The sequence below is a fragment of the Artemia franciscana genome, chromosome 2 (genome assembly GCF_032884065.1).
Source record: "Artemia franciscana chromosome 2, ASM3288406v1, whole genome shotgun sequence".
NCBI classification, from domain to species: Eukaryota; Metazoa; Arthropoda; class Branchiopoda; order Anostraca; family Artemiidae; genus Artemia; species Artemia franciscana.
In genome coordinates, this window is record NC_088864.1 from 53,288,971 (window position 1) to 53,313,266 (window position 24,296).

Below are 24,296 nucleotides of genomic sequence, written 5' to 3' on the forward strand. Positions count from 1 at the left end.
TTCCTTCCCATGCCCCCTTTACCATCTGAAAAACACCCAATCAAGATTTTGAAATAGCCATCTTGTTCAAAATAGTTTAAAGGTCAAATAACTATACCTAGGGGGATGACATAACTCTCCATAGCCATGGAGAGGAATGCCGAACACATCAAAACATACTATGTGCATACTACTTGTTGAAAGGGCACATAAAAAATTTACAAGGAACCACTGAGGGTATTAAGTTGAAACTTATAGTTGAAATAGTATAATCATGCACTTTGTCCATCGCTTCTACACAGGATTTATCATTTGAAAAGAGGAAAGTTTTGATTCCGGTTGCTTCCGGAAAAGCCAAGAGTATTAAGGTGAAACTTTGGGAAATGTTTAAAGATATTTTAAACTAATGAAAATGCAAAACATGAACATCCAGTTTACCAATAAGGTGGATCTGCAATATCTTAAGAACGGCTAAGGTTTGTTTTAAAGTGGTTGGAGGGCTGCTAGTTCTCTTCCAAAGGCCTTTATGGCTGCCCTTTCTCCAAAAACATTCGGTAAAAATTTTTAAATACCCATCTTGTTCAAAATGGTTCAAATTTCAAAAAACTATACCAAAGGGATGGGATAACACTTCTTTGCTTTGGAAAGGAATGACGAACACAGTCAAAACATAATACGTGCATGCTAGTAGTCAAATTTGCGTTTTGTCAATAAATAAGGAATGAGTGAGGGAATTAAGTTGAAACTTACAAGGTATATTTAGGGGATGTTGAAAATTGATTGGAGGGCCACAATCCCTCCAATCAGGTCTAGGAAACATGCATCCGGGGATGCAATAACCCTCCAAGCTCGCAGGGTAAGGATTGCAATAAAAGTATTGTAAAGGTCATGTGTGTGTGATTGAGCAGGTAATCTGCATTAAGGTTGGAGGGGAGGTCGGAAAATAGTTGGACGGAAAAAGGTCCTCCTCCCTTGGCGTTTCTAGCTGATATCTGGTAAAAATTTTAGAATAACAATTCTGTTCAAAGTAGTTAAACAGCTGCATAACTATTCTTCCAAAGATGACAAAACACTCCAGAGTCCCAAGGGCAAGCATTCCAAGTAGCTTAACTTGCCGATTGTTTATATATAAGATTTATTACTGAGAAAAGGTAGCAAGTTTGATCCTTCAAAATGTCTCCAAAATCAAAGTCTCCAAAATGGCTAAGGGTATAAGGGTAAAACTTTTCGAAATTGTTTAGGGGCATGTCAAACAAGTTCAGCATCCCTCTCAAGATGCCCTGAAAGTTTCAACCTAATGCTCTAAGCCTTTTCTTACATGTTGCTTATATGCCCTTCGGATAACCTGCATGCATATCGTGTGTTTTGATTTAGTATAAACAGCCCCTAAATATTTCATTACAGTTTCAATTTAATACGGTTAGCTTCTGTAGTAGTGGTAATCAAAGCGGCAGTATTAGTAGTAGCAGCATACACATATTGCCTCTTGGCTATTTCAAACTCCCTCTCAACCTATACTGAACGTTTCAACCTTAAGACTCTGATCCGTTCCTTGGATATTACTTATGTGACCTTTTGACAAGCTGCATACGTATGGTGTGTTTTGATTCAGATCATCTTCCCCCTTAATATTCCCTGAAAGTTTCGCCTTCATACCCTCAGTATTAGTATAGATAGTAGTAGTTGTATAAGCATTAGTAGTAGTAGCAGTAGTAATAGTAGTAGTAGTAGCAGGAGTAGTAGTAGTAGTAGTAGTAGTAGTAGTAGTAGCAGTAGTGGTAGTAGTAGTAGTAGTAGTAGTAGTGGCAGTGTTAGTAGTCGTAGTAGTAGTAGTAATAATAGTAGTAGTGGTAGTAGTAGCAGTAGTAGTAATAGTAGTAGTAGCAGTAGTAATAGTAGTAGTAGTGTTAGTAGTAATAGTAGTAGCAAAAGTAATAGTAATAGCCGTCGTATTAGTAGCAGTAGTAGTGGTAGTAATATTTGTTGTAATCGGATTAGGGGTAGTACTAAGAGTAGTAATAGCAGTACTAGTAGCAGAAGTAGTATACATATGCTCTCTTTTGGTCAGTTGAACATCCTCCTCATCATGCCCTGGGAGTTTAATATTAATACTCTTAGGCGTTATTAAGATATTATTGATAAAGCCTCTTGATAACTTGTATGTGCATAGTGTGACTTAATTTAGTTCAACTTCCCCTCAATATTTCCTGAAATTTTAGCGCCGATGCTCTCAGCCTTAGTAGTAGTCGCAATAGCAGTAGCTGTTGCAACAGTCCTAGTGGTAGTAGCGTGCACATATTGCCAGTTTGTCAACTGATCATCCCTCTCATCATTCCTTGAAACTTCTAACTTATTACCCTAAGCCACTCCCAAGATACACCCTTTTGACAACCAGTATTCACATACTGTGTTTTGATATAGTTTAACTTTCCCCTCAATATTTCCTGAGATTTTAACCTCTATACTCTTAGCCTTAGTAGTAGTTGTAATAGCAGTAGTAGTAGTAGTAGTAGTAGTGGTATTGTGCACACATATCTGGTTTGTCAATTGATCATCCCCCTCACCATTCCCTAAAAACTCTAACTTAATACCCTAAGCCATTACCGAGATGCACCCTTTTGACAGCCAGTATTTACGCAGTGTGTTACAATTTAGTTCAACATTCCTCTCAGTAAGATTTCCCCCCTCATACCCTTAGCCTTAGTAGAGCAGTATCATCGTAGTAGCAGCAATAGTAGCAGTAGCAGTAGCAGTAGTCGTAGTAGTAGCATCAGAAGTAGTATTAGCAGCAGCAGCAGCAGCAGCAGCAGCAGTAGTAGTAGTAGTAGTAGTAGTAGTAGTAGTAGTAGTAGTAGTAGTAGTAGTAGTAGTAGTAGTAGTAGTAGTATTAGTACCTTTTGATAACCTGCATGCATATCGTGTGTTTTGATTTAGTATAAACAGCCCCTAAATATTTTCTTAAAGTTTCAATTTAATACCGTTAGCTTCAGTAGTAGTGGTAATCGAAGCAGTAGTATTAGTAGTAGCAGTATACACATATTGCCTCTTGGGTAGTTCAAACTCCCCCTCAACCCATTCTGAACGTTTCAACCTAAGGCTCTAATTCGTTCCTAGGATATTACTTATGTGACGTTTTGACAAGCTGCATACGTATAGCGTGTTTTGATTCAGATCCTCTTCCCCCTTAATATTCCCCGGAAGTTTCGCCTTCTTACCCTTAGTATTAGTATACATAGTAGCAGTTGTATAAGCATTAGTAGTAGTAGCAGTAGTACTAGCAGTGGTAGTAGTAGTAGTAGCAGCAGGAGTAGTAGTAGTAGTGGTAGTAGTAGTAATAGTAGTAGTAGTAGTAGTAGTAGTAGTAGTAGTAGTAGTAGTAGTAGTAGTAGTAGTAGTAGTAGTAGTAGTAGTAGTGGCAGTAGTCGTAGTAGTAGTAGTAGTAATAGTATTAGTGATAGTAGTAGCAGTAAAAGTAATAGTAGTAGTAATAGTAGTAGTCGCGGTAGCAGCAGTAGAAATAGAAGCAATAGCAGTAGTAGCAGTAGTAATAGTAGTAGTAGTGTTAGTGGTAATAGTAGTAGCAAAAGTAGTAGCAATAACAGTCGTATTAGTAGTAGTAATAGTAGTAGTAGTAGTAATATTTGTTGTAGTCGGATTAGTGGTAGTATTAAGAGTAGTGGTAGTAGTGCTAGTAGCAGAAGTAGTATGTACATGCTCTCTTTTGGTCAGTTGAACATCCTCCTCATCATACCCTGGAAGTTTCATATTAATACTCTAAGCCGTTACTAAGATATTATTGATAAAGCCTTTTGATAACTTGTATGTGCATATGATTTATTTTAGTTCAACTTCCCTTCAATGTTTCCTGAAATTTTAGCGCCGATACTCTCAGCCTTAGTAGTGGTCGTAATAGCAGTAGTTGTTGGAGCAATCTTAGTGGTAGTAGCATGCATACATCACCAGTTTGTCAACTGATCATCCCTCTCAACATTCCTTGAAAGTTCTAACTTATTACCCTAAGCCACTCCCGAGATACACCCTTTTGACAACCAGTATTCACATACTGTGTTTTAATATAATTCAACTTTTCCCCTCAGTATTTCCTGAAATCTTAACCACGATACCCTTAGCCTTAGTAGTAGTTGTAATAGCAGTAGTAGTAGTAGTAGTAGTAGTAGTAGTAGTAGTAGTAGTAGTAGTAGTTGTAGTAGTAGTAGTATTAGTAGTAGTAGTAGTAGTAGGGGTATTGTGCACACATATCTGGTTTGTCAGTTGATCATCCCCCTCATCGTTCCTTAAAAACTCTAACATAATACCCTAAGCCATTCCCGAGATGCACCCTTTTGACAGCCAGTATTCACACAGTGTGTTATAATTTAGTTCAACGTTCCTCTCAGTAAGATTTTCCCCTTCATACCCTTAGCCTTAGTAGAGCAGTATCATCGTAGTAGCTGCAGTAGCAGTAATAGTAGTAGTAGTAGTAGTAGTAGTAGTAGCAGTAGTCGTAGCAGTGGCAGTAGAAGTAGTAGTAGTAGTAGTAGTAGTAGTAGTAGTAGTAGTAGTAGTAGTAGTAGTAGTAGTAGTAGTAGTAGTAGTAGTAGTAGTAGTAGTAGTAGTAGTAGTAGTGGTAGCAATAGTAGTAGTGCTAGTATTAATATTAGTAGCATGGACGTATAACCTTTTGGGCATTGGATCATCTCCCTGATGATTTCCCTAAATTTCTAACTTAATACCCTAAGTTACTCCTGAAATATACCTTTTTGACAACCAGTATTCAAATAGTGTGTTTTAATATAGTTCAATTTTCCCTTCAATATTTTCTGAGATTTTAACTTCGATACTCTCAGCCTTAGTAGTAGTCATGATAGCAGTAGTTGTTGTTGTAGTAGAAGTAGTAGCAGTAGTAGTAGTAGCGTGGATACATTGCCGGTTTGTAAATTGATCATCGCCCTCATCATTCCCTAAAAATTCTAACTTAATACCCTAAACCATTCCCGAGATGCACCCTTTTGACAGGCAGTATTCACATAGTTTGTTTTAATTTTTGTCAATATTCATCTCAATATTCCCTAAGATTTTCCCATTCTACATTTATCCTTAGTAGTAGCAGCATCATAGTAGCAGCAGTAGTAGTAATAATCATAGTAGTATCAGAAGAAGTAGCATTACTAGTAATAGTAATAGCAGTAGTAGTAATATTAGCAGCAGGCTCGTTTAACCTTTTGGTCATTGGATCATCCCCCTTATGATTCCCCTAAAGTTCTAACTTAATTTCTAAGCCATTCCTGATATACCCTATTTAGTCTTACTGCATGCACATAATGGGTTTTGATTTAGTTCAACAACTCCTTCAGCGTTCCCTGAAAGCTTCACCTGAATGCTCTTTGCCTTTTTGGACACCAAGGGTCAAACATGACCCAATTTCCTAATAACAAATACAAAATATAAATAACTGGCAAATCAAACAACTTTTCCTTTGCTCCTAGGTCTGAGGGGAGGGTAGGGGGGTTGACAAGCCCTAAGGCATAGATGCTGGATCTTTCAACTATGCTGAACAAAATGACTATCACACAATTTTGAAAAAACGACCTGTGAGAGTCACTGGTTGCCCTCAAATCACTTTTGACTCTTAAAAATGGCACTAGAACTTTTTATTTCTAATCAAACGAGCCCTCTCGTGAGTCTCTAGGGTAACTCTTTCCATAAGAAGTACCTTGGGGAAATAAAGCCCAAACAAAAGCTCAGAGCCTGCTTTACTCTTTACTTAGGCAGCACTATTTCGCTGCCTATGATTGGTTTCTGAAAGGCATATGAATTAGCAAGCTGCAAGCCTGAGCTGCTTGTCCGAAGAAGCACCGACCCAGATACCGTAGATCCATCTTTAGTGGAAACCATAGACGGGTTTAGTTGCAATGTAAAGTTAATGAAGTAAAGTTACTTATAAGAATATGCTTTACCGCTTGTTTTTGTTTTGGTCTTTTTGGGCAAAGCTGAGGTGGTCATGCTCAATCTTTTAAAGCAAAAAAGGTAAGAAAGATCATAGGAAGAATGTTAAGTTGACATCTAAAGAAAAAATTGCTGTTGTGCATTCACTTACTTTCGTTTTTCTTTATTTGAGTCTACAGAGCTTCGAAATCTTTTGTCTTTCGCACCACAGAAAGTTTCCTGAAAAGCCAATCTATATCTCTCTGACATTACGTTGTAGAGAATGGGATTAATTACTGCTGAAAGGAAATAGAAAGATCCGGCGATGTAGAATAGACCTTCGTTAAACGTCTGAAACGCTTCGTATTCAATAACTCCAAAGCCATATTTGAAATAAAGACGTTGGACATGAAAAGGAGCCCAGCAGATGAAAAAGCCAACAACCACTGCAGCTAAAAAGGAAAGACATGTCGTTTTGTTAATATTCATTATTGATCTGGCTTTCCCAGTGCGGAAATGTTCCTGTGTGAAATAAGAATTATGGTATATCCCAAAAAAGATTTAAGATTATTTATTACTGTTTTTTCATATTTCATTTCATACTTTATTTTACGAACAGCTCCTTCAACTTCACTTTTGAAAATGAATTAAAAAAATAATCTTACAATTTTTATGAATAAAAATAAAGTATGAAAACTATTGATTGCAACACCAAGCCGCTCGACCCCAACACGGCTGTTCATACTCTGTTCCAATTAATCATTTCAGGGCATCAAACTTTAGCCTCTGTCATGAAGTTATAGCTTCTTTTAGAACCTTTCTTATGACCTCTTCCTACCCCGTTTAAGGAAAAAACCCTTTTTTTGGCCACAGATAGATGGCCAAAACAAAAAATATTTGGCAATAAAACGGATCTTAAAACATACCCTAGTGACCTTAACCTTTTTTTTCATTATATCGTAGAAAGTGGGATCGAACAAAACTTTTAGGTACTTCTTATTGTTTGAAATATGTTCTGTCAAACCATTAGCTCACACTTTTCTGTGTCAGTTCCTTTAGAAGACGTTTGCCATTTTGCCCTCGGTCTTTCAAAGCACCGACGGTTCAGAGCTGTGTTTGACCACTGTCACCCCCATTGCTGCCAAAACACAATTTTTGTTCACAGAAAAACATTTACGCTGCATATTCTCTTCTACTTTTAACATCTTCTCTGCATCCATTGTCTAAACTAATAATTACAAAAAAACAAATATTTTCGATCTTAAATAAGGAGCAACATCACAACTTAAAATGAACAAAAATTATTCCGCATTTTAGGGAGCCACCCTTCCTCAACTCCTCATCCTTCATCCTAAAACTTTTTAGCACTATCAAATTAAAAAACTTTCTCCGCCAAACAATTTTTTTCAAAGAAAAGTAAAGAGTTCTATTAAGGCAAAAATGATACTCAACTATTCTTGTGTTACACCTTTTTGACATACCGTATACACATAACGGATTTTGGTTTAGTTCAGCAGTTCACTCAATATCAAACAGTTCGTGGTAACAAACTGTAGTAAGGAGTGACCCGGCTCAATAGAAACCAAAACTCTAAAAAATGGAATTTTGATACCAATAGCTATATCAAAAGAATCGCATTTTAATGCTGATTTTAAATATATAAGTTTCATCAAGTTTAGTCTTACGCATCAAAAGTTACGAACCTGAGAAAATTTGCGTTATTTTACAAAATAGGGGAAAACACCCCCTAAAAGTCATAGAATCAACGAAAACTACACCATCAGATTCAGCGTATTAGAGAACCCTACTGTAGAAGTTTCAAGGTCCTATCTACAAAAGTGTGGAATTTTGTATTTTTTGCCAGAAGGCAGATCACGGATGCGTGTTTATTTTTATTTTTTTATTTTTTTTCCCCAGGGAGGATCGTATCAACCCAGTTGTAATAGAATGTTGCAAGAGGGTTCATTCTAACGGAAATGAAAAGTTCTAGTGCACTTTTTAAGCGACAAAAAAATTGGAGGGCACCTAGGCCTCCTCCCACGCCAATTATTTTCACAAAGTCAACGGATCAAAATTCTGAGATAGCCATTTTATTCAGCGTAGTCGAAAAACCTTATAACTATGTCTATGGAGACTCCTCCACAGTTCCCGTGGGAGGGGCTACAAGTTACAAACTTTGACCAGTGCTTACATATAGTAATGGTTATTGGGAAATGTACAGGCGTTTTAAGGAGGATTTTTTGGTTGGGGGGAGGGGTTGAGAAGAGCGGATATACTGGGGGAACTCTCCATCAAGGAATTTGTCATGGGGGAAGAAAGTTTCCATGAAGGGATTGCAGGATTTACTAGCATTATTTAAAAAAAAAACAATGAAAAATAAATATGAAAAAGTTTTTTTCAGCTGGAAGTAAGGAACAGCATTAAAACTTAAAACGAACAGAAATGATTACCCATATGAGGGGCTCACCTCCTCCTAATACCCTGCTCTTTACGCTAAAGTATTTTTAGTAATGTCAACTATTTATTCTACGGTTTTTGTGATTCGGGGGTCATTCTTAATGAATTGGAACAAAATTTAAGATTTAGTGTAAAGAGAGAGGTACTGACGAGGGGGCGAACCCTCTCATATGTGTAATATAAACATGAGAATAAAAAGTTCTTTACGTAAGCAAATTTACGTAAGCAAAGTTACCTATATCTTCTACTAATATAAATATTCGTAAAAAATTAAAAGTTCTAGTTGCTTTTTTAATGAACCAAAAGGTTGGAGGGCAACTAGGCTTCCTCTCCCGCTCTTTTTTTCTCAAAATCATTCGATCAAAATTATGAGAAAGTCATTTAGCCAAAAAAAAAAAAAAAATATGCAAATTTCGTTTAATTATTCCTCTGCGGAGAGCCAAATTCAAAACATGCATTGATTCAAAAACGTTCAGAAATTAAATAAAAAAAACAAGTTTTTTCAACTGAAAGTAAGGAGCGACATTAAAACTTAAAAAGAACAGAAATTACTTCGTATATGAAAGGGGCTGCTTCCTCCTCAATACCCCGCTCTTTACGCTAAGGTTTTTTGCTGTTTTAAAATGAAGAGTTGATAGAAAGAGTCAAACCTTAGCGTAAAGAGCGGGGCGTTGATGAGGAAGCAGCCCCTTTCATATACGAAGTAATTTCTGTTCGTTTTAAGTTTTAATGTCGCTCCTTACTTTCAGTTGAAAAAACTTGTTTTTTTTAATTAATTCCCTGAAAGGCTCACCTGAATGCTTTTCTCAATAGCATATACTACATGTAAACAATGAACGAATTGCTTAGCTTACAGCCCTTGTCCTGAGGAATGTGGGAGGTTGAGATCACCAAAGACATAATTATTGGACCTTTCAACAATGCTGACCGAAATAGCTCTGCCAATATTTCAGTTGGATATACTTTGGGGAAAGACAGGCCTGGGGGGTGATTTCCCTCCATTTACTTTTGACTCTTAAAAAGGACATTATAACTTACGAGTTCCAATCAAATGAGCTCTATCCGATCCAAAGTTTTTGCGACAACCCGTTCTGGAAAAACCTTATAACCCCGGGAATAATTTACAACCCTTGCCCATGGGCTCTGGAGGATTATGTTCACCATAAAGACATTGTTATATAATTTTTGCACTATTGGTAAATAAATGACTATTTCAAAATTTCAGTTGAATGCTTTTCGGGAAAAGAGGATGTCAAGGAGAACGGGGGGGGGGTGTAATTGCTCTTTATTGTGTTTGACTATTAAAGGGGAACTAGAACAATACATTTACAATCAAATGAGCCTCTTCCAAAGTTCACACGACCACCTCTTCTATAAAAAACCTTATATACCCCTAGGGCATAACTTACAACCCTTACCCCTAGACTCCAGGGGTTTTGTTAACCCCTTAGGCTTTTTTATATGATCTTTGGACTATTTTTGAACAAATGTCCATCCAAAAATATCTATCGAATGTGTTTGTACAAAATACGACATGGGGGGTCTGCCCCCGCCCTTCGATTGATTTGACTTCCAAAAATGGAACTAGAACATCTGATTTTCAATCTAGTGAGCTCCCTATGGAGTTTATGCGACCATCCTTTCCATAAAACCTTATAAGCCTTCGGGTCATGACTTACATCCCTTGTGCTGAGGGCTCTAGGATGCATTCGGAGGTTTATGTGTGTGTGTGTGTGGGGGGGGGGGGGGGTTAGCCACCCTCCGATTCCCTCTCCCACGCTCATTTGGTCCCAAAAGTTGCGCGATCCAAATTTTGAGATGGCCATTTTTTTTCTAAATAACAACTTTGTCTTCGAATATGACTTAACCCCACAGAGTGTCGGAGGGAAGGGCTGCAAACTATGAACTTTGCACGTTGTTTACATATAGAATTGGTTATTGGAAAGTATACACACATTTTCATGGGGGGTTTTCTGGTGGAGGAGAGTACGTGGGAGGATATTTCCATAGAATAAATTTTCGTGGGGGAAGGGGATTTTCCATGGAAGGGGAGCCGGGTTTCCCAGTGTTATTTTAAAAAGATCAGAAATTAAAATAAGTTTTTCAACTGAAAGTAAGGAGAAACATTAAAACTTGAATTGCTCATAAATTATTATATCATTGAGGGGATCACCATCTCCTCAATACCGCACTGTTTATGCTAAAGTTTTTTTAGAACTTGTAAAAGAGCTGTTTATTGTAACTAAATAGCCTTTGTGATTTAGGAGTCATTATTAAATAACCGGAACAAAAAAATAATAAAAAAATAAAAAAATAAAAATCAAACTATTCTTTTTGTTTTAGGTAACGTTGGCATGTAGTTAGCTATGCTCTTCATGATCTTCTCAAAAACTTGAAGTTCCAGCTGTATTTAAATTATTTTCTTCTTACATAGAGTAAGAAGGTGTCCTTGCTCATTTTTGTGTCTGTTTCCCAATTTTATTCAGTTTCAAGTAGAATATGGAAAAATAGGCCTTCAGTTTAGTGAGGACAAGCCAAAAGTGATGTTGTATAATGCTAAGCAAGGGTCTGCTGTTGATGTTAGGCTTGATGGCGCTACTGTCTGGCTTGCCGAACACATAGTTTATTTGGGGATCCCTATTGGTCGGTCTATGCTTGAAACGCGTCACCTTTTGCAGAGTCATCTGCAGAAACGGATCTTTTTAGCGTATAGCCATATTGTACTTTATGAGCGTCAGTTTGATCTGCAGATTTTGGCCCAGCTGTACAGTGCAATGGCACTACCCCATTATCTGTATTTAAGTCCCTTTTGGAGGATATTCCAAAAGGAAGATAAGAAAGAATTTCGGTCTAAATATTACAAATATGCAAAGTACCTCTTACGGCATCCACCATGGACAAGTAACCGTATTGTGACAAGTCGGTATGGGATTATCGACCCTAATGAAGCGATCATATCCCAGATCGCCAGATATAACTCTAATATTATTGTTACTCATCCTTGAGCAATTATTTTGAGGCAATAGTTTTTGTTTTTTGTAGTTTGATATCCATTTGTTCTTTATTTTTCTTGTGTTTGTGTATTCTTTTGTCGTGTTTTTTCGCTTTTTATCTTATACTCCATCTGTTTCTTTTGATGGGCAATAAATATATAGATACATACATACACACAGTAGCCTATACACGAAAAGGATATGATGCAGACTTTTCAAAAATTCTTTTTAGTTTTTCCGTTTCCACCCTCAATTTACCTGACAAGCAAGATGCAATATCAATGAAAAATCTCATTAGGACCCCTACAAACGAATATGGCGATCATATAATAATTTACAATTTTTATAATTATTTTTGAAGTTACTTTTTCTTTGGTTGTTGTTGTTCATATAATCCACCTATTTTTATTACTTTTATGAATTTTTAGTCCCCTCCAAATTATCAGTTTACTGAAAAAAATCTCACGCAGAAACTCACTCACGCACCTCCCCCGTTTTCAGTAAGTAATCAAGATACATAATTTGTTTTTTTTTCTTTTTTTTAATCAGATAAAAGTATCTTTTCATTCTGGAGCAAATTGAATTGCTTTCTCAATTTAGTCTCTTTCAAGGATATTGAGTGGAATTCAGCATTAGATGTAACTCTGCGGAATTTATTATATAGCTACTATCATTTCCTTTATCTTTCATTTCCTCAGCTAATGTAGTATTATTCTCCCCTTTCGGTAGATTACTCTCTACGCATTGTTGAGTAACAAATAGGGGGCTTTTTGAGAACCAAAGTGTTTCTCATGTATAAGACATAAATATCTCAATCAACATTGATTGTTCAACGAGTTTCTACTCCTTTTCAGCATTAGTTACATTTTATTCGTTTTGAGTCACTTTATTATAATGGCTCAGAGCTTTGAATTCTTCCAGTTTTTTTTGTAATTACTACTTTTCTTTACTTTGAAGGTACGTTTTCAAAAATGTTTAATATTTTGTCGCGAAATTTTAATACGTTTATTGGATTGTTCCGAGCTAACGTAATAATGTTGAAGACAAAAGAATTTTTCATTAGTAGGTGAAATAATATTAGTATTTTATAAAAGAACATATAAAACACAGTCATAAAATACACTATTCAGTTAAGCTATATTTTGTTCCTAGACAGTTGACACACACCAGGATTTTTCTGAAAACTTATTGGAAACACCAAAAACAAGAAGAACAATAGGGAATTTTTAAGACAGTGAGAAACAAATTAGAATGAATATTTTGCCTTATGTCCAAGGGCCGTCCTCAGCAATACAAATAAGAAAAAACAACTTACGAGAGGATAAAATCAATAAAATTAAAATGAACAGTCCCAGCATCTTTACCTCAGCGAAGTTCAAATTGATTTTATCCTCTCGTAAGCTGTTTTTTCTTATTTGTATTACTCAGGACGGCCCTTAGCCATAGGGCCGAAATATTCATTCTAATTTGTTTTCCACTGCCTTAAAAAGTTCCCTATTCTTCTTCTTGTTTTTGGTGTTTGTGATGGAAAGGCAGTGTGGTCTTCGTCGTTATTTAAAACTTGTTGAGGGTTTCGGATAATTCACTCAGCTCCGATAGACTGATTGTTCGAAGTTTTTCTCTATTGAATTATCTAGAAAAAACCGTAATACTGTTCTTGGAATTAATTGTTTTAGCAATCAGAAAACAAGTGTGCCTCCATAGTTGTATCACAGCTGAAATAGAATTCGTTGAACCAGACAACATCAAAATCGGTCAGTGTATCAAAAGTTATTTGGAAAAATAAGTAAACTGATTCTTGGGAGGAGATTAAATAAGAGATTAAATAAGAATCAAATATGAAAAATTGATTATTCCATCGCAAAATCAAAGCTGCACTTCTAATATGAAGAAAAATCTAAAGTGCACTAATAAAATTGTCGGATGGAAACAGGGAGAGAGGGGTACTGGGAAGACCCATTTCCATAACTCTGATATTTATCAATGTTCCTGTACTGCTTATAATTTTTACATGAAATGCGGGTTTTTCTTATATGCAACAAATTTACCAAAACAATTGTACTTCTCTTAATTTTGTTTACCGACTGAAAATTTGCTCGTTTTTGTGTCTTTTTCCCAATACATATCAGAAACGTTAAATGTTAATACCAAGGGTTCACTCTCTCCTAGAAATCATTGTCACCAGGTGGTCCGTGCCAAGCGTAGGGGAACTGTGCCAAACATTTTGGGGACTGTGCCAAGCAAGGTAGAAGTGTGCCAAACGTGGAGGAACTGTGCCAAACGTGGTGGAACTGTGCAGCACACGTGGCGCTCTGAAAAATACACCAGGTGATGGGAAGTCAGTGCCCCCTCGTAAAAAACTGAAAACGAAGTTAAAATAGCAGAACGGAAGCCGTGAAGCAACGGATCGTCAGTAGTCGTTATTCAAATTATCATTTGGTATACTTTCTTCTACTTCGTTCCTCCTGCGCCGGTTGGCACATAAGGTGACAACAGTGCCTCTCCGCGCCAAACTCTGAAGAGCTTCCAGACACAGGTAAAGCAAAGATATATATGCCAGTGTATTCTTCTTCAGGTATCAGTCAAGTGACGCCTTTTGACCTCCATGTCTTCTAATATTAGGGGAACTCAACATTAAATGTCATGAAAGAGCCTGCCATCACCCTTGCGGACCATATGACCCCAATACCACCATTTACTGCTTCTGATTTTATCAACTATCAATCTTTGCTTTTTTTTACGTATGAAGTGTAGTCCTATCGGATCAATGGATAACTAGAACTCACTGGAGGCAATTATTCACGAAAATTTGTATTTGTTTTTCAAGCTGTTTTGTCAGTGTCCATGTCTTGCATCCATAAACGAGCACAGAGAGGACATTGCTATTTAGAAGTTGGAGTTTGAACTTTGGAGAGTGTGCTGTTTTTTCCAGACTTCACCTAGTTCAGTAAAAATATTGCGCTCCAGGCTTCCATCAGGGTTTACGAAGTTTCCAAGATACTTAAATACTGCAGCGTCTTTTAGCTCATCAGAGCCGACGGTCAGTGGTCGGCCCGGTATTGATATTGAATTGACATTATACTGTATGACTTCCGTATTTTCAGTACTGATTGTCAGTCCAATTCATCCAACTGTGTTTGCAAGCTCTGTGATGCTTTGCTGTAAGTCTTAGACAAGAAAAGAGCACAATGTCACCAGAAAAATCACCATCAAAGATAGCATGTCTCTCATTCAAGTCCGTATTCCTCTAACAAAGCAACAAGTCAGGACTATGTACTCAATGAGGATCTTAAAAGTACAGAAGAGAGGAGAAAGCCTTGTCGTACACCAGAGTAGATCTGGATCAATGCAGTCAGGTCTCCGTTGTCAGATCGTACAGCGTGCAACTTGTCATTATACGTATAAAACAACGGTTATACTAATAATCTTGTCCTGAAGATCATAGTGCTGTAATATTTTCAATAACGAATTCCCTATGTAGAAAATAAAAAGCCTTTAAAAAAATCAAGAGATGCTACTAACATTTCAGTCTACCATTTATACGATTCTTCGATTAATATCCTTTAACTGAATATTAGATCAACACAAAATCTGTTTGGTCAAAAACCGTGTTGTACATTTTTAAAGATTTCGTCAGTTCTTGACTGAACACGATTTTGGAGTATTTGGCAAAAGATTTTACTTCCTAGGGACTGTAAAGTGATGCCTCATCAATTGTTGCAGTCCACGGTTTGACCTTTCCTAAAAGAATTAATAATTACTCTTTTCTTCCAGTCAATGGGGACACTCAGCTTTCCAAATCTGGCTTAAGATTCATTAAAGACAATTCGTTAAGACCGCTGCGCCGTATATTGATAATTCGAGCTGTAGGCCGTCAACTCCAATAGCTTTGCCATTGTTCATGTTTCGTAAAACGGTTTTGCCTTCCAAATAACTAATGAGTTCAACGCTGATATCCAGATCAAAAATTGGAAATCCAGATGGAGGCTCTATGAGATTTGTTGGAGGAGGAAAATTTAGTGCTCCACTGAACTATCCTCTCCGTCTGTTATCAATATTTTCTTTCCATGTAAGCAGTTCACCCATTTTATTTTCAACAGCACATGTCTGCTTTTGGAAGTCGGTAGTAATCTCCCTTTTGATTTGGTATACTGTTCTGCTATCACCTTTGCCTATGTTTCTAACAAGCAACGTCTGTCATCCCATATAGACAGGCCTAGAGCATTGTGGGTTTGTTTATATTAGGCCTTTAAGTAGTCTTTATAGTCCGTGGTGACATTATCATCGCTGTATTCGAGCTAGATACTTATTTATTTCCTTTCTTGCAGGAGTTTTCGGGAGCCATTATTGATCAACTGCTCCCTCTTCTTTTTCGTGTAACGAACTGATTTCTCCCTGGTTTCTCCTATAAAATCCCAAAATATGCTCTGCTTCTCGTCAACTGAGCATACTGTTTCGGCATATGTTAGACTTATAAATTTATTTGATAGAAGAGCATGATAAGCTTGCTTAATTTATTTATCACGGAGTTTTTGAGCATCTAGAAATTTCATATCTATTTACACTTGGCAACAGTGTTTAGATTCGAAACTAGCAATCACTAGTTGGTGATCGGAGGACGAACCTGCCCCCCCCAAAAAAAAAACTTCAAACATCTTCTAGACAGTGTATATACCGCTTTCTGATAAGAACATGGTTAATCTGATTCCCTTTAGCATCATCAAGTGATGTCCATGTATGCTTGTGTGTATCAAGGTGCGAGAATCAAAATTCACCAACAATTAGGCTGTGACTAACGCAAAAGCTAACTAAATGGACTGTATTATCATTTAATGAACCAATGCCATGCTGGCCATACACATCTTCTGCATAACAACAGTCACCACCAACTATGGCATTGAAATCATTACATAAAATCGTCATAAGGTGCAAAGCATATCATGCTCAGGCACTAAGTTGAATAGATTATTGCATTCAAAAAAGAGAGTTTTTTATGGTCAACCTCATTTTTCTGAGCATAAGCAGCTATTACTGTCAGTTTAGTCTGAGAGAGACCAAACTAATCTTTTAGCATCCCTTTGCTCTTCGGTATGAACTCAAGAATCGATTTCTTAGCTGATTTACTCACAGCTAGGGCAACTCCAGCTTCACGTCTACTCCCCTTTCCAGAGTAAAAAACTTTATATCCATCAACAAGCACAGATCCAAAATCTCTGTATCTGGCTTCCGATAAAACCGCTATAACCATATTATATGACTGAAAGGCTTCAGTTACACCCTTTATGCGGCAAGGCTGCGTTTTAGAGTTAATGGTCCCTACGTTCCAAGACACAAAGAAAAAGGGCTATTTTGTTGTCAGAAAAAGTGTCCGGGGATTGTACGTGGTCGTCGTCTGTGAAGTGTAATCAGATTCAAGGATATTCATTGTCGATTTGAAAATCATCATTTTTATAGGGATATGTCATTGGCCCATCGCCTAATCCTCCTCCTTTTTTCCTGGTTTGGAACAGACTTTTCCCTAAGGCTCTGAAGGACCTGTATCCTTCCAGGTAGAGCTGTTATTATCGATGCTTTGTTGCTTTAGATGGACCTTCTGCATAGTCTGCCTTTTATATGATCCTTCTACCCATAAAGGAATAAAATGAACTGTCCAAAAAAGCTCTTACTGATGCTTTGTAGACTTCCCTAATACTTTTTGTATTAAGAAAGATAATTCTTATATATTCCTCATTATCACTGATTAGTTCCATTTTTTAAGATTGAAGTTAACTGTTAGTTAAAGAAAAATTTCTTCCCGCAGTAATCTCCGATCATTCCAAACAGATGTTTGGAATGTTTGGACCCCTTCATCAACCCTCGCTCTTTACGCTAATGTCTTGAAGTTCTTTAAAATACTCCTCATTTCTATTCAATGACTCTTGTGTTTGAGCTGTGTTTCTTAAAGAATTGCGCCAAAAAGTGAAACTTTTGTGTAAATAGTGAGGGTCGAGGAGGGGGTAATACCCACTCGTATCCGAAGAATTTCTATTCATTTGAAGTTTTGATGTTATTCTCTCTTTTCAATTGAAAAAAAACTTTCATTTTATATTTAATTTCAGACCGTTTTTCAAATCCTGCCAAAAACCACTCCTCTCATGTATCAAATATTTTTTTAGACTGAAAATCTGGCAGAACGAACAGAGTTTTGAAAGAACTGTAGAAGAAAAAAAGTTTGACAACACCAAATTCAATCCACAATTAAAACTCGACTCAGAAGGATATAACGATCTGCGAAAAAAAAATTCTATTTTCAAAAGTCTCTAATACTTACTCAGCATTCTTAGTATGACTGTCCTGGAAGCAAGGCTTTTATTATCACCTTTATGAACGCATTTGGAATAATCGTGTCCAATCAACGCTGCACACCGAATTCGGATTCCCATTAGAGTGTAAAGCACTGAGAGGATTCCCATTGGCAGTATGAAGGAGACAGTGACAGATACTTCATATAAATATTGGGGAACCAGCATCATTCCACAAAATGCTGATTCAGGCATATTTTCTGTAGCTGAAAGATATATATATATATATATATATATATATATATATATATATATATATATATATATATATATATATATATATATAAATGTGCAATTATTGTGTATGTAAATGTGTATCGAAAACGGATCCACATTTTTTTCGGGAAAATTGGCATCCTGGTATATTCTGGCCTAAAAAATGATCTAGATAAGTTAGAAGTTTGAGAAAATTCGTTAAGAGCCTTAAATTTTGAAAAGAAAATATTTATGTGAATTGCGTCACTCACACTTGTCACACTTTTGTGACAAATTGAAGATTTTCATGCATGGAGAAGTTAATATTAAATTACTGAAAGAGCAAATAACTGGTATTTGCTTTTTCAAATACCAAGTTAGTAATATTGTAATTTGAAATTACAAGTTAGATAATTTCAAATAACAAACAGTTTTGAAATTAGTTTGTTGTTTTGTTTGATAAACACAACCCCATGCGTGAATAAAACCTACAGTTTTGGACGTAACGTAACCAGCTATATAATGCCTTTAGGTAGGTCCAAAATCATCCATTGTCAAAATATATAGAAATATTTGTGCATTTACATTTTAAGCAATTTAATAATAATTTCTTTTTGATTTTAATTGACACTTTGACAAATTTTCTTTGAGCAGCAGGCATTCTAAACTTTTCTACTAAACAATTTCTACTAAACTTCAAATTTTGGTTTTCTGTTTCAAGGCTTTCAAATTGCTTTAATCCATTGCCAAAATATATTCTATTTTATTATATTTTATTTATTTTATAGAATATATATATTCTAAGTCTGTGAAAATCGAGTTTTTGGATTCTTTTGCGCAATCTACGTTTTTCAAGCATGGCCTCAGAGTGGACTATGAAATTTTTCCTGTTTACGAGTTTAAGGACCTACCCAAATGCTGTTTTAAATGCCAATCACTAGACCATCTACCGTACTCCAGTCCCAGCGTTCTCCCGAAATGTGCTCACTGTGGAGGACCACACATATCAACAAAAGATGAGCCATGCATTGGAGATCCCAATTGCACAAATTGCGGCCAAAAACAACCTTCCTATAGCTTTTCCTGCCCCGTTATTAAGAATCGAATAAAGTGCAAATCCACCTTTCAACCATAAGTGCATTAATCTCAGTTATTTCGTTCAATGTAAATGGCACCAAAGATAAGGATTTTGTTATTGATGAGTTGTACGGTTCCTACGATTTGGTATGTTTCCAGGAGCATCTTCTCACTGCTTCAAGTTTGAATTTATTGCGTCGAAGTCAGCATCATACTGTGTTCCTGAGTCCAGCAAAAGCTACTGGTGGTCGCCCTTCCGGTGGACTAGCCTGTGTCTTTAAACGGGACAATCATCTACCCTCCCCAGTACTCTTCTACTCCGACAAATTTTTTTTGGCTGTGTGTGTCGGCAGTATTGTATTCATAAGCTCTTATCTCCCATATGAAGGATACTCGATCAGATCCTTAACTAAATTCGGAAAGGCGTGTAGTCTGCTTAAGAATCTTATGAATTAGGTACTGTTAAAGTCTCTACAGTATATAATAATTGGGGACCTAAATACTGATATTAATCAATCTTCTTTGAGAAGGGAACTGCTTTTTGAGTGCCTTCCTTCATACCGCGTTGTGCCCAAGTCCCACAATTTTTCATATGTTCATCATTCTGGAGGCACAAGTGATATTGACCATATTAGTTGCTCGCCTGGTATTATCTCTTCTTCTGCTTCTGTTCATGTTAACGAGCAGGATACTGACCACATGCCAATTTCAGCGACATTTACAATGGATATTGATGTATCGGAAACCAATTGTTCGCGAGAAAAATCGAAGTGGTTTGAAAAAAGTAATTGGAGCAAAGCCAATATACCGCACTACATCTCTACCTTGACAACCCTTCTTTCTACTATACGTGTTCCATATCATCTTCTTCAGCACCAGGTACCTACGAATGGTAAAACCGATATTGACTGTTATTATAACCAACTTGTGATGTGTATGAAAAGGGCAGAAGAAGCTGCCGTACCTCGACAACGTATTTGTAAAAGAACACAAAAACCTATCTGGTCAATGGACCCTTGTTTAAAGTCGATAAAAAATAAAGTAAAATTATGGCTCCAGATATGGAATGAATGTGGTCGGCCAAGTTCTGGGTGTGTCGCTGATATCAAACGTAAAACTAAAACCAATTATAAACGTTATCTGAGGTCGGCACGTTACCGCGGTATGGATTTCCCTGTAAGTAGGGAGGATTGGCGAAAAGTGATCAATTCTGACAAAATAAATGATGAAACTATGACAAGTAATAGCCTTCCAACTTCAGCTTGGCATAAACATTATTATTCGATTTTTTCAGTGATTAATTAATTCAGTGCATTCTGTGTATACTCGCCTTCTTACCTCCCTCTTTAGTACAACGTTTTCGCAACGCCATATAGTGACCATATCTTTTTCTTCCGTAATTAATGCTGTTAAAAGTTTAAAATCTAATTCAATAGATAAGGATGGTATTTCTAAGATGCATATGCCGATTGAATGCACTCCCCCTTATATCTCACTTTCAGCTTCTTTTTCAAATGTGTCTATGTACTTCATACGTACCTGAGAGTTTTCTGTGTGGCACTGTTTCGTCAGTTTTAAAAAGAGGAAAGTCACCGATTGATTGTTCTTGCTATCGACCTATTACTGTATCTTGTAATATTAGTAAAGTTTTTGAGTATATCCTTCTACCATTTTTGACTAAAAATATTAATGAGGATGAGAACCAATTTGGTTTTAGGAGTGGGGTGGGTTGTCAGCATGCGCATAAGATTCCGTCTTCTCTATTGGCTGATAATTCTTCCAAGGGAAAAGAAGCTGCCGTACCTCGACAACGTATTTGTAAAAGAACACAAAAACCTATCTGGTCAATGGACCCTTGTTTAAAGTCGATAAAAAATAAAGTAAAATTATGGCTCCAGATATGGAATGAATGTGGTCGGCCAAGTTCTGGGTGTGTCGCTGATATCAAACGTAAAACTAAAACCAATTATAAACGTTATCTGAGGTCGGCACGTTACCGCGGTATGGATTTCCCTGTAAGTAGGGAGGATTGGCGAAAAGTGATCAATTCTGACAAAATAAATGATGAAACTATGACAAGTAATAGCCTTCCAACTTCAGCTTGGCATAAACATTATTATTCGATTTTTTCAGTGATTAATTAATTCAGTGCATTCTGTGTATACTCGCCTTCTTACCTCCCTCTTTAGTACAACGTTTTCGCAACGCCATATAGTGACCATATCTTTTTCTTCCGTAATTAATGCTGTTAAAAGTTTAAAATCTAATTCAATAGATAAGGATGGTATTTCTAAGATGCATATGCCGATTGAATGCACTCCCCCTTATATCTCACTTTCAGCTTCTTTTTCAAATGTGTCTATGTACTTCATACGTACCTGAGAGTTTTCTGTGTGGCACTGTTTCGTCAGTTTTAAAAAGAGGAAAGTCACCGATTGATTGTTCTTGCTATCGACCTATTACTGTATCTTGTAATATTAGTAAAGTTTTTGAGTATATCCTTCTACCATTTTTGACTAAAAATATTAATGAGGATGAGAACCAATTTGGTTTTAGGAGTGGGGTGGGTTGTCAGCATGCGCATAAGATTCCGTCTTCTCTATTGGCTGATAATTCTTCCAAGGGAAATAGTCTTTATATTTGTTTTTTAGATCTTTCGAAAGCGTTTGATAGTGTGGTCCATAGTCAGCTCATTTTTTCTTTGTATAATTCTGGGGTCAATCTCTCTATTATAATGCTTCTTAGGTTTTGGTATTCAAATTTGTTTCTTCAATTAGGATCTGCACCAGACACTATTATAAGAATGCGAAGAAGTGTTAGGCAGGGTGGTGTTCTGTCCCCTACGCTTTTTAAGATTTGTATTTCTAGTGTGCTGGCTAAGATTTCAGGTACATACCTTTCTGGTCTTGCGGATGTTTCTTATCTTGCGTATGCTGACGACTTGCTTCTGATTAGCCGTTCCAAAAAGGGTCTTTCCAAAATGGTCTCTATAGTTTCTGATGCTTTCTCTGATATTGGCCTTTCAATTAATATAGATAAATGTGAGTTTCTTCCCTATAACTGTATTACTGCTACTCCCCTTCACTGTAATAACTTTACTATCCCTCTTGTTGATTGTATTCGTTGGCTTGGTATCTCTATTACTAACAATCTTTGGAGCTTACGTCAGCGTTCTGTTTGTGATATAAGTAAAACGATTCAGATTGGTTATGCAAAAATTGTTGCAAATAGAGGGAAGTATAATAGACGTGCGCTGGCTAAACTTTATTCTACTTTCTGTGATCATTCTGTCCTTTATGCTTCAGGTCTTTTCCCCCTTCTTAAAAATGGTAATTTAAAAAGAATTCGGATAAATTATTTCAAATTTTGCAAATTTCTTCTGTATCTTCCACCTTGGACAAAAAACCGGGCTCTTGTTAAAAAATTCTCATTTCCTGACATAACTTTTAAGTTGGAGATTCTTCACAGACAACTCTCCAGTACAGCTTCTGCGCGCCTATCCCCTCACCACCGTCTTATCCTTTTTTTTTCGTTGACTTTGTGTGTGTATATGTTTTTCTCTTTGTGTTTTTTGAATTTAATTTTTGTGTGTATCTAATGTTCATTTTTTTTTCATAGTTCGTTATTTTGTGTGTTTATTTAATTTTTTGTATTAACGTAAAAAATTTCTATTGTCATTACTTTTCATTTTTTGTATGTTTTGCTTTTTTTGTGTATTTAATTGTTTGAACTCCACATATTAATACTTTTATAGTGTTGTTGTCGGTAAGAAATAAATTATTATTATTATTATATTGAAATTCTGTGCAATCACCAGTTTTTTACATTTTAAGCAATTTAATAAAATTTAAAAAGAGCCTCAATTTTTTGAGCTCATGTTACGGTAATAACGGTAATGTAACAAACTGACACTTCATTTATATATATATATATATATATATATATATATATATATATATATATATATATATATATATATATATATATATATATATATATATATATATATATATATATATATATTTAGAAAATGGTAATCAGGGAAAGTAGCATTGGTTCAGAATTGAATTTTTGGGGAGTATATGTGAAATAGGCATTTGATCTCCGGCTCTAGAGAGAAATATGCTCATGGGCCCATCAAAAGGCTTTCAATCTATGTATCTTTCTGTACCGTATTAGTTACTTATTTTCCCAGGAGACCAATTTTTGACAGCTTATCCTCATCCTAGTCTCTTGATAGCCTTTTGCTATAAAAACAGTCTTGTATTTGCTTAAAGAAATATTTTCCTAGACCATATTAAAGTATATCATCTGTTTGTTCAAATAAACCTGGGGCACTGTTGAATCCGTTCCCAGAAACAAAGCAAATATCGCTTATAGAAGATAGTTCATCCTAAAATAAATTACGACATTAACATTTAACATAAAAATCTTATAACACAAATATTTATGCTTAGATCAAACAGACATATCTACAATTTGTTATGCTTTTATATATAAATGAAATCAGGAACCAGGTTCAAAGTCTTCTGAATAAAGTAGCTTACTGAAGCAGCTGTTACTTCCCATGAAAGCCATTTTTTTTGAAATCTTACATCCAACCATTTATTCTGTTTTGTGTCAATAGTAAGGAATTTCGTTAAGTAACAGAAATATTTGTAAGAAAATTTCAATAATATCATATTGAATTATTTCGAAGGTTTTCTGTTTGTTTGATTCCCTCAGCAAGATCAACATTTTGAGATTTTGAAGTAAAACGAGTTATAAAAAAAAAACACTAATGTTGACTCGGAAAAGTATTGGCCGAAAAATCACTTAATTCCAAATCTAGTGCCTGGTAAGTGGCGACGAGTCTTTGAGGGTAACAACTTACTTCCAGGGTAAGGGCGATAATAAACTTCCGTGTGGACTGCAAAGGGTACTGAACAGAAAAACGAAATGAGCCAAATAAGAGCAATTATCCTAATGGCCCTCTTCAATCCAGCCATCGTGTAGGCATACAACGGATGACATATTGCTAAGTATCTTTCCAAACTAAATGCCACAATAGTCAAAATGGAAGCATAATTTGTCCTATAAAAAAAATGAGTGTTGACTTACGAACGATGGAAAAAAAGTCTGTGTAGGTCTTAGATACAACTGATCCTAACTAATTCGTAATCAAACAACGCGTTGTTACGAATTGTAGGAAGTAACTCGTGCTGTTAGCTACAAAACTCTGAAAAAGGGAGTTTTGGTAAAAAAAAAATGTTTACATATGAGGAATTGGCTTTTATTGTAATTTTAAATATGTAAAGTTTGGTAGGTTTAGAGTTGCGGACCAAAAATT

The 24,296-nt window shown here is 36.1% G+C and overlaps 1 protein-coding gene across 3 annotated transcripts in view; it reads right to left on the reverse strand.

Annotated features, from left to right (window-relative positions):
• The window catches only part of LOC136043600 (neuropeptides capa receptor-like), a 108,872-nt gene that overhangs the window by 25,613 nt on the left and 58,963 nt on the right, over positions 1 to 24,296 (reverse strand). For all 3 annotated transcript variants that reach the window (XM_065728522.1, XM_065728516.1, XM_065728510.1), the window contains 3 exons: positions 23,841 to 24,040; positions 17,665 to 17,901; positions 6,077 to 6,356 (listed from right to left, as the gene is read on the reverse strand). In XM_065728522.1, coding sequence (XP_065584594.1) covers positions 6,077 to 6,356; positions 17,665 to 17,901; positions 23,841 to 24,040 — 717 coding nt within the window. The remainder of the gene's footprint in view (positions 1 to 6,076; positions 6,357 to 17,664; positions 17,902 to 23,840; positions 24,041 to 24,296) is intronic.